Genomic DNA, 14,624 nt, shown 5'->3' with positions numbered 1-14,624 from the left:
TTTTCAGGAGCGACCTGGCGACAAATGATAGCTCAATGAGATATGTGTCTAAGATTCCGTCTTACTTTACACTTATACTCCATCGGGAAACTATGCAACCAACTTTCCAGCGTTTGTATAAGCTGGTGATTGTTCCTATTATTGTTTATTCGTACTGATTTATTTGCAATAATCTAAGTTTACTGTTTAATTCACTGAGCACATACCTCCACTTGTCGACATTTAAAACGCACTGCACATCATTGAGGGGTGAGAGGCGACTCAACTCATCATCTTATCAAGGGTGGATAAAATAGATACCACGTTGTGGGGAATCAAAAGTGGTCGTTCGGTCGAGAGGCTAGCCTCTGCCATAGGATTGTGGAATTTCCTCCACTGGCTGAGGGCAATGGAGACGAGTGTCGTCGGGAGACGCTTTAGGTTTTTTCACAATACTGATCGTAGCAGTGGCGGCTCGTCAATAGAGGGCGCAGGGGCGCCGCCCCCATCAATATTCCAGAAATATACATATACAAAATTTATATAAAAATACATAAATAAAATATTTTTTTCATACGATGTGCCGGCTGGTAGTAAGAAAAGCATCAGCATTTAATAAAAACTGGCTTTAATCGGTCAACTATTTTCTATGTTTTTCAATGTGTTTTATGCTGGGCGCCGGACAAATGGATGTCTATGTGAGACTTTACATTTTCGGACAGCATGTGACCTGAAGCTGGTCTCTAATTGGTTTCTTAAAGATTATCCTCGGGGCGCAAGTCGTTGCGTCCCTGGCCAATCAGAATTGGATACATGTTATTTTATCCAATCTGATTGGTTCTCGTCACCTGTCATTCAAATTTACGCTGTAGGCCACTACTGCGAGTGCGAAGGCGACACCACTTTGACACTTGCTAGGCTGATCAAATTTTTTGTGTAAACAATGGCAGCAGTTCATCCAAATTCTGTAATTTATTTACAAAAAAACCCTTTCACAAGGCTTTCGCTGGAAGAAATAAAAAAGATAAAGGATCTCGGACCGGACCAACCCGATTTACAAATCCAGCAGCAGGCCAGTGACAGAGGACGAAGCTACACACGAAGCTTCACCCGCGCTTGTTATGAGAAACGGAGGTGGCTGGCTGGATGTGATGTTAGCAATTCTCTTTTTTGTTTTCCCTGTCTTTTATTTCAAAGTGTCGGCACTGAAGTTTTGTGGACAACGACGGGGGTAAGAGACCTCAAACATCTCTCTGACAAATGCAAACGTCATGAAAGTAGCCGCAGCCATATTGATAATAGCATGAAACTAACGTTTTTATGTTCAAGTAGGAAACATGCTTTTTGGTACTTTGGTCTGAAATGTATATAAAAGAGAAACATTTATGTTCAAGTAGGAAACATGCTTTTTGGTACTTCTTTTGGTCTGAAATGTAAATAAAGATCATCAAAATTTATATTCAAGTAGTCAAAATGGCTTTTGGTACTGCTTTATATTTATTTGCCCCCCTCAATAAAATTTAAAAAATGCGCCCCCCCAAAAATAAATATCACCAGCCGCCACTGGATCGTAGGTATACAATTTAATAAACCACGACGTTTCGATAGCAACACAAGCGATCATCATCAGGTGGGAAAACCACAGCAAAAAAATGTATTGCTGTGGTTTTCCCACCTGATGATGATTGCTTGTGTTGCTATCGAAACGTCGTGATTTAATTTATTTTATTTTATACCCACGTGACTTTACCGAAATAACCAAAGAGTATGGATCCCTGCAGTCACGAAAACTTCAAATCTAGATTGAATACACTGATCATAGACCGTGAATGTAGATTCAGCAGTGGATAGATCATGGCCGATGATATAGTTGCAGAAACTAATTTTCCACTGAGTGGAGTGGTGAACCCATCTCAATCGTGTCCTTGGCCCCGACAATCCAACATCTGGGGCGCGTACTGCACATGGGCTGTGTTACATTTGGGTTACACAACTGCCACCATCCCTACCACCTCAACCATCGTCGCAGCCATCTCGACTAACACTGTCTCCACAACCGCCGTTGACTACCACCACCACCAGGGTCAGCTCCACCCCATTGCCACCACCAGTATGGGTCCTCGCCAACATCACCTCGTCAACGCTGGCAACTTCCCACTGCACTGCCATACCAACAGCAGTCAACAGGCACCCGATTTTCCTGACACGACACAAACTGCCATGACATCTACACAAGTATTACGAATGTTTGATGCTTACGTAATAACATAAATATGACGGAAATATGTTTGATTAAAGTTGATACACCTATCGTGCTGTTACGGTTCCACCTGTGTTGCTTCCGAAACGTCGTGATTTTATTAAATTTTTTATTTTACTTTTATTAATTTGAATTTTTTACCTACGTGACTTTACCGAAAAAACCTAAGAATATGATGTTCGGTGTGAGGATTTTCTATCATTAGGCGCTTAAACGCAGCTGCATCTCAAAGCGATCACTGACGACGAGTATACAATGTTAGCAATTGCACCGGGTGCTCAGCGAGCGGCGTTTGGGAAAATCCGGTGAGTGCCATTTTCTTGCCGTGGGCTTTTAGGACGTTGACCTTCCTCGCTTGACCCTGCCAGAAGCCCCGCGAGTGCGTTGCTCTCGGTGCGAAACGCGAGGGCATTGAACGCAGAGCATGCTCATAGCCCCAGAGCCCAGGGCCAGATATTTCACTTGCGGCTACCACCTGGGGTGGCGGAGACTTTTCGCAGTTCCGTTTTATAAACGTGGCTGACAGCATTGACTTGTGATAACCACTTGGAATGAGTGGGGCTCTCAATTAATTCACTCTCATTGACCGTATACATGAATCGGTGTGACTAAAGTTTTGCAACCTTAGGTGGTACTTAATGTTTTATTTTAGCAGGTAAAACCCACTGAGCTGAAGCTCTTTTTCAGAAGCGACCTGGCCACAAATAGCTCAACGAAGTCGCTAATCATATGGACATTTACAACAGCCAAATACTCTAAATGTGGAGGGGAAAAAACCGGAGAACCCAGAGAAAAATCCACGTGACCACGGAGAGAACACGCAAACTCCAAATATACAGGCGTCAGGGTCGTGATCGAAGACAACTTCCTTTATGCAAGTTGAGATATTTAACATCTCGACACCGTGGTGCCCGTGGTGCTGATTTATGTTCTGGCCCCTGGATTATATAACGCATGCCATCCTCACGTGACTTTCACTTCCTTGCACCCGATTTCCTTCACATATAATAGGTGACGTTTCGGGCAATGGCCCTTCACTTGCAGCCACGTTTTTCATTTTCAGATTTACCACAATAATGTGATAACCAGCTGGTTAGTGGTAGTGTGTGCCAATCACAATTAGTTCCCAAGTCAAAAACCTTGATTTGGGGCCCATCATCTCTCGGGTGCTGATACCATAAATCAAGTACCACTTCGTGTTGAATTCAATGGCGGTGGGACTGGTCTCTGCCAATGGAAAATTCCCATCACTAACTCGGGGCCTCCCAACAAAAATGAGTGGGGGGAGATGCTTATTGTTCTTGAAAACATCAGAGTCCGCCGCCTCCTGAGTTATAAACGTGTTTATTCAACACAGACGGCGCGGCAGTTATGGCACAAACATCCATGAAGCCCTCGCCATACACAAGAATGCTGGTAAATGAGAACATGCATCTGTTTCACGTCAGCATATTTACACGTTTTTACTTTGGCCACGCGTGCAAATCACTTGCATAACGTGCTGCTTTGGCAGGGAGCGATGGTGTTGTTGCTGGGGCAGATCTGGCCCGGGCCTTACTTGGGCAACCAAACCTGTCTCGTCGCGCGCGTGCCAACCAAGCACCCTGCGTCTGGTGTATTGAAGCACTGCGTGAAGTATGGTTTTATTCTAATTCTGTGTATTCCAGCGCCAAAGATTTACAAATGTTGCCATGCGGCAGATACTTTCGAGCGTATAAGGTAGTGCCGTCTCAAAGACGGAGGGTGAAAAATAATCTTTTTTGGATGGCAGAATAAACATTTTTAGGGGGTAAATAAATAAATTACATTTTTGCCCAAAAACGACAGCAAGGTTGGCACGAGTAGAGCACGTGGGAAACTGACCCGCCTGGGGGCCAGGGGTTCGTCAATTGCGTCAGTCTACCGCATTCCCCGCTAGTCGGGAGCTGATGCTCTCTCGTTGTGTCCGGCCACAAGAAGTATTGCTGTGACAGCAGTGTTTGAATAACTGAAGCTGGTAAAGAGGTTTGATGAGGCTAAGCCCTATTCACCCTAGCATAGGCCTACTAGTCTAGAGGGTGCCACGGTGGCAAGACGTTAACTCCCTCGCCTGGTATACAGGAGGTCAAGAGTTGGATCCCGAACCTGATGCCAGTATACTTGGAGTTTGTATGTTGTTCCCATGGTCGTGTGGATTTTTCTCCAGGTCCTTCGGTTTTTCCATCCACATTTAGAATCAACATCCGTTTAGAGCATTTGGCTGCTATAAATTTTCACATAAGCCACTTCTTTGAGATATCATTTGTGGCCAGGTTGTGACTGAAAAATAGCAATAAAGCTAAGTGGGCCTTACCTGGTATAATACGTTTTTTTAGTTCAGATTACTAGCCTAGCCTGACTGGAGTGAAACCAGAAGCACAACCGATCCGTGTCCACATCTTGCCTCAGCATTCCTGTACACGATGCGACGTCGCGCCACTCAATGCGAGAATTCCGACTGGAAGTTGATTTACTTCGTGACAAGACACGAAGCCAGTCACTGCCACCAGCACCGCGCACGGTGGCCTAACCACACTACGCTACGAACCCAGTAACCCGAGTTCGATTCCCACTCACGGTCAAAAGCAGAAGACAATTATTTGAACCGGTCCTGAACCTCCCCTAGGTTGATTCAGCCTCAAATGAGTACCTGGTGTGGTATGTAAATATCACCACTAGCGAGACAAAAGGTAGGTCGGGCGTGGTGTTGGCCACCCACCCCCTCGTGTACGCGCCGGCCTTCATAGGTGCTCGCTAACAGCACTTGCCCCCAACAGTCTGGTAAGGCTACACGGGGGATCTTTGTCTTTGTTATAGGCAAGGATGGGCGGATTACTTAGAGATTTGTGGAACTCCCAAACCCACAGGCCTACGAGGCAGCCAGGAGCTGGCTGTTAAGCAAGTAGGTTTGTGAACCCATGCATATGGATGTTTGCGTGTTAGACCCCTGTACACGTGAACCATGTTCTGTGTTTATTCCCGATTTCCTCCCACATGAACCAAAACGCTCTCCTTAATAATATTTGGCCAAACATTCCAGTGTAGAGGACCCTCCTTAAAACGAGTCTTGAAAGTCAGTGAGGCTTTCCTTGATAAGTTCATGAAATGGGAACAAAAATATTTTACGAGTTTATTTTTTTAAGACAGTCTTCGCGAAGCCTTCATCTGGCAATGACTTTCTCATGGTTAATAACGACAATGACGATAACGTTTGTTTAATTTTGTTTTACCCTCCCATCTCGTTGTCGGCGTTGAAATCAATCAGCGAAGCCTACGGCGGGGCTGCCCCGCCCGTCACGCCTCTGCTTCACGTTCTCCACGAGCGGCTCGGGACGCCTGAGTTTGTACCGCGAGGAGCGGCGCAGGCGTGCGCCACGCACGCCCACGATGGCCGGCAGCAGCGGCGGCGACCGCAGGGTGCAGCTCGTGCCCGCCGGCGTGTAGGCCCGCAGTGAGACGCTCGCGCCCGGCATTGGCGTCACCGCCACCCAGCCTGGCGTGCCGGAGAGACGGGCGCGGGGGTGCACGGGGGTGCGCACCAGTGGTGACGGTGGTGGCGGTGAGGTGTGACGAGAGGGGAAGGGAAAAGGTGGAGTGTGTATTGAGTGGGGTGGGAGCGAGGGAGTGGGAGGGAGCACAAATGAGCACAGGCATTAATAAAGCGACTCCTCGGTTTGTGTTAACTTTTAACAGGCCGTAATGTGCCATTGCAATCGTTGGCAGCAATTGTCATCGGTAACACCTTTACTTGAGACATGAGTGGAAGAGGCGTTACAAATAAATGTAAATTATTATTATTAGTGAGCAACGGGGGAAACTTGGTACGGCAATGGCGTAGTGTTAGAGTTTGATCTACCGAATGAAAAACAGGTTTTGTTTGAGAGGGTGTTTTGTGAGCAATGATTGGTTTACAGAGCAAACAACCACGGGTGGTGATATGACCTCTATCTGTGATCTGATTGGATCCTGTCATCCCAGCTGTCCACTCGGGAGCCGCAATCAGATTTGTTTAGAAATTCGTGCAACTAAACTTTTTTACACTAGAAAATAGTGCAGCAACTAATTGCTGGTAACAGCTACTGGCAGTGACCGCGTTGATTAGTTCAATCAATCCTGCAGCAGCTCGAGGTTTGATGTTAGCCACGGTGGTAAAAAGAAAATTCAAAAATAAACCATGTGGGAGGTGAATCGCTACTGTGGCAAATTTCTATTACATTTGATGTTTTTTCTGCATTAATATAAATAGCCGTTCCAGTACGTCTATTCATATTTATAGTATTAAAATGTAACAAATACAAACTATCATTATTACGTGCCTATCACATGGTCCCCCTAATCTGGATATAAAATGAATTCCTGTCAAGTCAAAGCTTTCCTTTGCAATGCAACCCTGGGAATTTTGGCTGCCTTTCAATCATCAAAAATGTTGCTTAATTAACATACTTCCAGTAATTCCTAGGCCGTGGAAATTATGCCATAGTACCGCTCGCTCGAATATTGGGCTCAGAGCCTCTGTAGTGGATCCAGATTGGTGTGACAGTCAGCCCCAGAAACTGCCAACAAACTGCAATGCTGCTGCCTTGCTTCATCACACGTCTCCATTGCTTAAACACAGCGGAAGTTGGGTGCAAAGGTTAAAGTAAACTAAAACTATTTTTATTTTACCAGGTAAGGCCCACCTGAGCTATATAGCTCTTTTTCAGAAGCGACCTAACCACTAATGATAGCTCAATGAAGCGGCTTATTATGTGGAAATTTATAGCAGCCAAATACTCGAAACGCATGCTTCTAAATTTGGAGCGGAAAACCGGAGGACCCAGAGAAAAATCCACGCGACCGAGGGGAGAGAGACATGCAAACTCCTAATATGCAGGCGTCATCAGGGTCGGGATCGAACCCACAACCTCCTGTATACCAGGTGAGGTAGTTAACATCTCGCCACCATGGCGCCCAGGTAGTTGGAAGGGCGTCTGCTAGAAGAAGCTCTAGATAGGCCCTCTAGGGAGTATTTTTTTGGCCTACTCATCCACGTTGGCCAGGGCTCTTGGAAGAGGATGGAGTACCCTCGCTTTACCGTACCACATGCATTGTGCCGATCCATCAACTCACTGTGGTATACCAGCATTCTCCCGTTTGGTGAACGGACGTGTGGGGAGTCGGGAAGCAATGCACACTTATTATTCCATTGCAGCCTGCACACACTCGTCTTCTCTGACGAGACGAAAATGAAGAGGTTTCTCTTCACGAATGGAAAGCATTAGGAATGGTGCTGAGAAAGGCGACTGGCCTGCTGGAGAATGGTCGCTGCAGCGGGGAGGGCGATGATTATCGGGCAGGCAGTCTTGGCCACTGACCAACAGAGCGCTGTGCCATTAAGGGCCGAATAATGAACAAAGTTTTCGTATTAAAGTTGTGTTGTGCGATTATAAAGTCTTTTCTCGCATTAGCAATCCAAAACTCGTGTCGGACATCTCTGAGCGCACCTCAGGGTGATTTACACAACAAGTGGCTGATCTTTAACACGAACCTTAAGCATGGGCCATACCGGGCACAAAAAAATAAAAACGTTTATTTGGTTTCGTAATGTTCTGGTGTCGTGTGGGTGTGGTGTGGGTGAGAATGTGGGCATTGCGAGGATGGCGTGGGTATGGCGTGGGTGTGAATGATTGCATGAGGTTCGAGTGATAGTATGGGTTGTGGTCCAGAGTAATCCACATGTGGTGGATGAGGTGAGCATGCTGATTGTGGTGCAAGTGCGAGGGTGGTGTGTGGTACATTGAGTGGTATGAACGTGGGGAGTCGTTGCGAGGGAGCTGCGAGGGAGCTGCGAGGGAGCTGCGAGGGAGCTGCGAGGGAGCTGCGAGAAGCAGCAATTGAGGTGCGAGCGAGCTGTGAGGGTGGACCGCTCACCGGCGGACGAGAGTTTGATGTCGGCCACCGCCTCTGTGACGGTGATGCCCGTGAGCTCCACGTCCATGGGCACGAGCGGTGGGAAGCGCTGCACCCTCTCTTCGTTGCCTCTGGGCACCTGAATGATGGCGCTCGTATGTCATATGGGCCTTGTCAATCCATTGCTGGATGAAGGCCTCAAAACCGCTGTGCCGGTCGCGGAGGGGGGGGGGGTTGTGTGACCATACTTCACCGCACCGCTCTGTACGAGTGGGTGAAGGCAAGGTGCACGATGCCGGTTCAGATATCGCTCTTGACCACTGATATTAGCCGTGGCTGAGAATCTAACTTGGAGTCATCGCGTTCACAGCGCGGCGCACCAAGAATTGCGCAACGGCTCCTTCCCACTTGTTCTTGGTTATTCAACATGAATACAATCATCATCTTATGAATGATTTATTGGTAGTGGCTCGGCAAGCACCATTTTGGCATCGCCTCGGCACCACAGCTGTGTACACACGAGCCCATCCTTGTGCCAATTTTGCCATTTAAGTTTGAATGCAGAGTAACGGTCACTCCCCCACCCCACCAGTGCGTCGGGCAGGCATTCGTAGCAGGCGGAGCTCTGGGTGGAGGGAAACGCGCCAAAGGCCATTGCAGTCCTCTCGTCAACGTCTGCGTAGGGGGTGAAGTGATGCTCACGGCATACATTATCCCCCCGCGTCCACCCCCCCGTGTTCTGCTGTGTTCCCCCTTATTCACTGCGTACACCACTGCGGGCTAGTGGCCAAATTGTAGCAAGATTGAATACTTGGCTCCCCGATGACCCCTCATGGCGAAAAAACGTAAACTCTCTCATGCCCTGACGTTGGTCTACAGTGACACGGGAGAAAGTTTGTGTCCATTCTGCAGGTCGCAGGCCATGCATGCCCTCTCAAAAATCAAACGTGCATTTTGAAAAAGGGGAATTATGCAAACTCCGGGGGTTGTCCTAACACAGGGTGGTGCAGTGTAGCTGAAGGCCAACATGGAATGAGGCCAATAATACGATGGTAATTGCAGAGCAAAACAAATTCTACAAAAAAGCAGTGATCAAATGAACAGAGAGAGCCAGGGCCCCAACCAATTCAGTGTTCTCTTCCCCCAGCACGGTATAAAACTAAAACTATCTTTATTGTACCAGGTAAGGCCCGCCGAGCTATCTAGCGCTTTTTCAGAAGCGACCTGGCTATCACAAACGGTAGCCCAATGAAGCGGCTTATCATTTGGAAATGTATAGCAGCCAAGTACTGTGAACGCATGTTGATTCTAAATGTGGAGGGAAAAACCAGAGGACCCGGAGAAAAATCCACGTGACCACGGGGAGAACATGCAAACTCCAAATATACAGGCATGAGGGTCGGGATCAAACCCATGACCTCCTGTAAACCAGACAAAGGAGTTAACATCTCGCCAACGTGGCATAGATTGCCCCCCATCCCCAAACACGAGTGACCCCACTCCCCCCACTGCCCTCCTCGGCACCCCGCACCTGCAGCAGCTGCCCTCCGAGGTGCTTGCTGTAGACCTCGTCCGCTCGCTCCAGCGCCGTGAGGTGCACCGGCAGGAGGTTGGAGGCCACCACGGTGAACCAGGCGGACTTCTCTCCCTGCCGGACAGGGGGCAGCCAGGGCAGCGAGTGGTTTCACGCGCATCGACACTCACACTCAATATCATCGTTATTTCAAGGCGTGGTCTATCCACTGCCGGACGAAGGCTTCCACATGCCGCCACCGACTAATTTGCAGCGACAGCGCTGAGCGTCGTCTGAGCATGGGGGTCGCTTTAACTCGTCACTTTGGGATTCCAGTTTTGTCAGGGCACTTTTAAATTCACTCATGCAGTGTAAGTTAAAAACACGGTTCACGGTTGATCACAATCACCACAGTCGCGTCGACAAAAAAAGTATCAACAGCTTGAGACGAGGCTGCCTGCATCAACCCCATGACTCTGACCCCCCCCCACCTGCAGGAAGTCGATGCGGCCCAAGCCACCCAGGAAGAGGGTGGTGCCGGGCTTGAGTAGGAACGTGCGCGGGATGATGGCACGCATCGGCACCACGATCTTCAGCTCCTCCTCCGTCAAAAGGTTCAGCACCTGCACACGAGCAAGCACAACACGCTAGTCCCGCTCGCAGCAGAAGCGCAATCAATTCCAACCAACGATATCAAGTGCTTCCACTTAGCCACCATGAAACCCCTATTAGAAAGCCACTAGAGCTATGCACTTTTAAATTTAGACTGAACACTCATTTATTTAAAAATGCATCTGGTGTTTAGTCTGTTGTCCTTCTCCCGCACGGTTGACTATGTACGGTGCGAAACAAGTTCAACATACATACATACAGAAAGAGGCCGAATGTTAAACCGAGTCATTAGGCTTAAACCCTCGATTTCAGTGGTACCAGCCGGAGCCTCCGACACAGCCGTTATTTACCCTCGAGAGAGAAAGAGCCACCCGGCCATAGGGCTTGAACCCAGGATATCAGCAGGGCCAGCACGGCGATCACGAGAACCCCCACTCCGAGCCACCTGACTCACGCAGTCTCGCTTGATGAGTCCTGGCGTGTCATAGAACCAGTGAGCGTCTTTCAGCTCCAAGTAGGTGAACTCCTCGTGCTGCTCGTTAATGAAGTTTGTGGTAACCGAGGCGGCTCCCCTCCTGGTGCCGCTGCCACCACCGCCGTCGCCACCCCCGTGATGCTCGCTTGAGACGTCGTCCATCGACAGCGCCAGATCGTCGGGATTCCACTCGAGAGTCTGCCCCTGCTGCTGGCGCTCTCGCTGGCCAGGGGTTAAGAACGTGCGACCCACGCGACCTGTTCCAAGCGGCATGAGCCACGCGGGAGGGAAGGGCGCAATCGTTAATTGGGAGGTGTCCGCGTTTTCGAAAATTTGAAGAGTCCATGTCATGGCTGTGCGAGTTTTTATTAAAAGTGTTTTATTTTACCATGTAAGGCCCACTGAGCTATGTAGCTCTTTTTCAGAAGCGACCTGGCCACAAATGATAACCCAATGAAGTGGCTTATCATGTGGAAATTTATAGCAGCCAAATACTCTTAAAGCATGTATCTAAATGTGGAGGGAAAAACCGGAGGACCCATAGAAAATTCCTCGCGAGTACAGAGTGAAAATGCAAACTCAAAATATACAGGTGTCAAGGTCTAGATGGCACCCACGACCTCCTGTATACCTGTATACCAGGCGAGGTAGTTACCATCTCACCACCATGGACGTGCCCTAGAGCAGAGAACAATTTCATTTCTAAACACAGAAATACTCCAAAAGGAATTGGTCAAATGTACCCAAGCAGGAATCTCTTGAAATTTCGAAAGTCTTCAAAGTTTTCTTCATAAAGGAAACATTTTGCATATTATAGTATGACATTGCTCCCGAATAGATGAGTATAACTCAAATATTTTTCAAGAACAGACGCACCAACGAGGTACCCCTGGCGTTTGAGCTGCTCAAGCGAGGCTTGCTCGTTTTCCTGGAGGTCATTCAGGCTCTTCTCTCTGTCCGCTTTGAGCCTCTGCAGTCGCCTGAACATGCGCTCCGGCAGGGGGTTGATGACGGGAAACTTGAGCAAGTTCAAGGTGGTGCCTGAAAAAGGAGAGCCATGCGAAACGTCAACAATTTTCACCACCATCGTCTCGGGCTGCTGTGCAGCTGAGAATATTGGCAAAGGGTGGAGTGGTGCCGTAGCAGTTTGCGAACTGCGCGCAACTCCACCGTTTGCAGTTTTTTACTTATCTTTACATGACACTTACATTGTTATATTTTGGTGAGCCCAGGTATCCCTTAAATAGCAAAGCGACTTTTGTCTCAACGGGTTCCCACCTGATTGAAGCACAGGGCCTGTCTGTATAGGGTGAGGTGTTAAGTGATGGAGCAAGGACCAGGGCTGCTTGTTCGGGTTTGGTGATAATGGTTAGGATTAATTGTGGTCAGGTTATGGAGTTCGAATGAGCGGTTACGGTTAGCGGTTAAGTTTGGTTGAGGATAAGGGTTAGGAATTAGAGATAGTTGAGTTAATGTTGGGCTTAGGGCTGTCCCCTCTCTCGTCACTGCCCCACGAAATGTGACCACAGCAGCAGCAGCAGCAACAATTCCTCCACCCAACACGAGCTCGAGCTAGGAGGGGTCGTACCGGGCCACGGCGAGATGGTCGCTCTCTGGATCACGTCCGGGGTCTTCGCTTTGCACAGATCCGACTCCATGAGGGTATTGAAGAGCGTCGACTTGCCCACGTTGGTGGTGCCAGATCAGGTAGATGTCGCCCTTGTGTTTCCACGAGCTCTGGATTTTGCTGATGAGCCCCTCCACGCCGTAGCCGGTCTTGGCGCTGATGAGGTGCACGCCCTTGATGTTGCGTCCGGGACACATCCCGACCTGCGCGCACATCTCCACCAGGCGCTCCCGCAGCCGTTTCAAGTATCCCCTCGAGTCGGGCGGCACGAGGTCAATCTTGTTGCCGAGGACGAAGATGGACTTGTTGTCGCCGACGAGGTCGACCAGGTCCGGGATGATGGTGTTGGGCAGGTCCAGCACGTCCACCATGCACAGCACGAGCACGCCCCGGTGCCGCACCTGAGCGATGATCCTCTTGAACTCGTCCTCCTCCACGCGCACACGCAGCGCCATCGAGTGGTGCACGAGCAGGTGGCAGCGTTGGCAGACGCCGTCGCTCAGGGCTCCGACCACCTCCTTGAACTTCTCGCTGGGCACGAATCCGGCCCTCTCGGGGTCCAAGCAGTGGAGCAGCGCCCCGCAGCCCGCGCACGGCGTGTCGCTTGCGGCCACGCTCGCGTCCGTCGTGCCCACCACCTTGTGCTCGTGCACCTTCCTGGGCTGCTTCTTCTTCTTCTTCGACGGCAGCGTGGGCAATGGGAAGTCCACGTCCGTCACCACAGGATCCGAGACCCACCGCTGCTGCTGCCGGGTGTCGCGACCCTCGCCCGCGGCCTCCGCCAGCTGCTGCTGCTGCTGCAGCTGCTGCTTCTGCAGGGCCCTGCGCAGCAATTCGCCCTCCGTGGGGTTCTTCTTGGAGGCGGCATCCATCGTCTGCTCCCGGTCGCGCCGCACATACTCGGCCGTCAGCTCCGCGATCAGCGCCTCCGGGTCCAAGGAGTGCGGCTTCTCGAACGACTCCTGCGAGAATTCGTCGATCACCGGCGTGAGGGTTTGGCCACCGCGGAGGCTCCGCGCCCGCCGTCGCGCCGCCGTCGTTGGTGCTCCTGCCGCCGAAGCAGCCGTGGCCTCATCCTTCTGCCCCGTCTCGCTGCAGTGCCCTCGCCCTTGCCCGGGGCAGCCGAAGCGGGGTTCGCAGAGGCCGGGCCTCGGGGTCGGCGAAGCGGCGGCTCCGAGAGGCCGCGACGCCAGACGGCCCAGCCGAGCGAGGCGGCAGGAGCCGCGTAACATGGCCTTGGGGCAGCAATTAACCTCTGGCTGTATCCGAGATAAATTTGCTGCAACACGCTGTCGTTTTTAGTTCCCTGGCGCAATCATTGGTTGGTTGACTCCCGGGTTGACAACTCTGGTCAACTGACTCACCGATTAACTGACGCCACGTTTAACTAAATCTGCGTTTTCAATAACTCCCGGGTCTGTGGTCTGTCCTGACAGCCTCGGCCCCGACGACGCGTGCGTGAGGGACGCACGCCGGATTCAAACAAACACGCGAGCACGTGGTCCCGTCAAAGCTGGTTCTGCTCGAGCGAGACACAGTGAGCGGCCATCTTAGTAGGGGAAACCCCTCCAACTCCCCCCCCCCCTCCAACTCCCCCCCCCCCCTCCAACTCCCCCCCCCTCCAACTCCCCCCCCCTCCAACTCCCCCCCCTCCAACTCCCCCCCCCTCCAACTCCCCCCCCCCTCCAACTCCCCCCCCCCCTCCAACTCCCCCCCCCCTCCAACTCCTCCCCCCCCTCCAACTCCCCCCCCCCCTCCAACTCCCCCCCCCTCCAACTCCCCCCCCTCCAACTCCCCCCCCCCTCCAACTCCCCCCCCCCTCCAACTCCCCCCCCCCCTCCAACTCCCCCCCCCCTCCAACTCCCCCCCCCTCCAACTCCCCCCTCCAACTCCCCCCCCCTCCAACTCCCCCCCCCCCTCCAACTCCCCCCCCCCTCCAACTCCCCCCCCCCTCCAACTCCCCCCCCCCTCCAACTCCCCCCCCCCTCCAACTCCCCCCCCCTCCAACTCCCCTCCAACTCCCCCCCCCTCCAACTCCCCCCTCCAACTCCCCCCCCCTCCAACTCCCCCCCCCCTCCAACTCCCCCCCCCCTCCAACTCCCCCCCCCCTCCAACTCCCCCCCCCCCTCCAACTCCCCCCCCCCTCCAACTCCCCCCCCCTCCAACTCCCCCCCCCCTCCAACTCCCCCCCCCCCTCCAACTCCCCCCCCCCCCTCCAACTCCCCCCCCCCCCTCCAACTCCCCCCCCCCC

At 51.4% G+C, this 14,624-nt stretch overlaps 1 protein-coding gene across 1 annotated transcript; it reads right to left on the bottom strand.

Moving 5' to 3' along the window:
• Nucleotides 1–5,373: 5,373 nt before the first annotated feature.
• Nucleotides 5,374–13,905, bottom strand: NOA1 (nitric oxide associated 1). The gene is given in 8 exon segments (XM_061553177.1): nt 5,374–5,750; nt 8,168–8,285; nt 9,678–9,794; nt 10,151–10,282; nt 10,726–11,003; nt 11,623–11,787; nt 12,335–12,446; nt 12,448–13,905. Coding segments are annotated over 8 exon segments (2,316 nt in total). The 5' UTR covers nt 13,606–13,905; the 3' UTR covers nt 5,374–5,514.
• Between the last annotated feature and the right edge of the window lie 719 nt (nt 13,906–14,624).

Source organism: Lethenteron reissneri, chromosome 17 (genome assembly GCF_015708825.2).
Source record: "Lethenteron reissneri isolate LAM-NWPU_2019-01 chromosome 17, ASM1570882v1, whole genome shotgun sequence".
Lineage (NCBI taxonomy): Eukaryota > Metazoa > Chordata > Hyperoartia > Petromyzontiformes > Petromyzontidae > Lethenteron > Lethenteron reissneri.
This window is presented reverse-complemented; position numbering and strand designations above follow the sequence as displayed.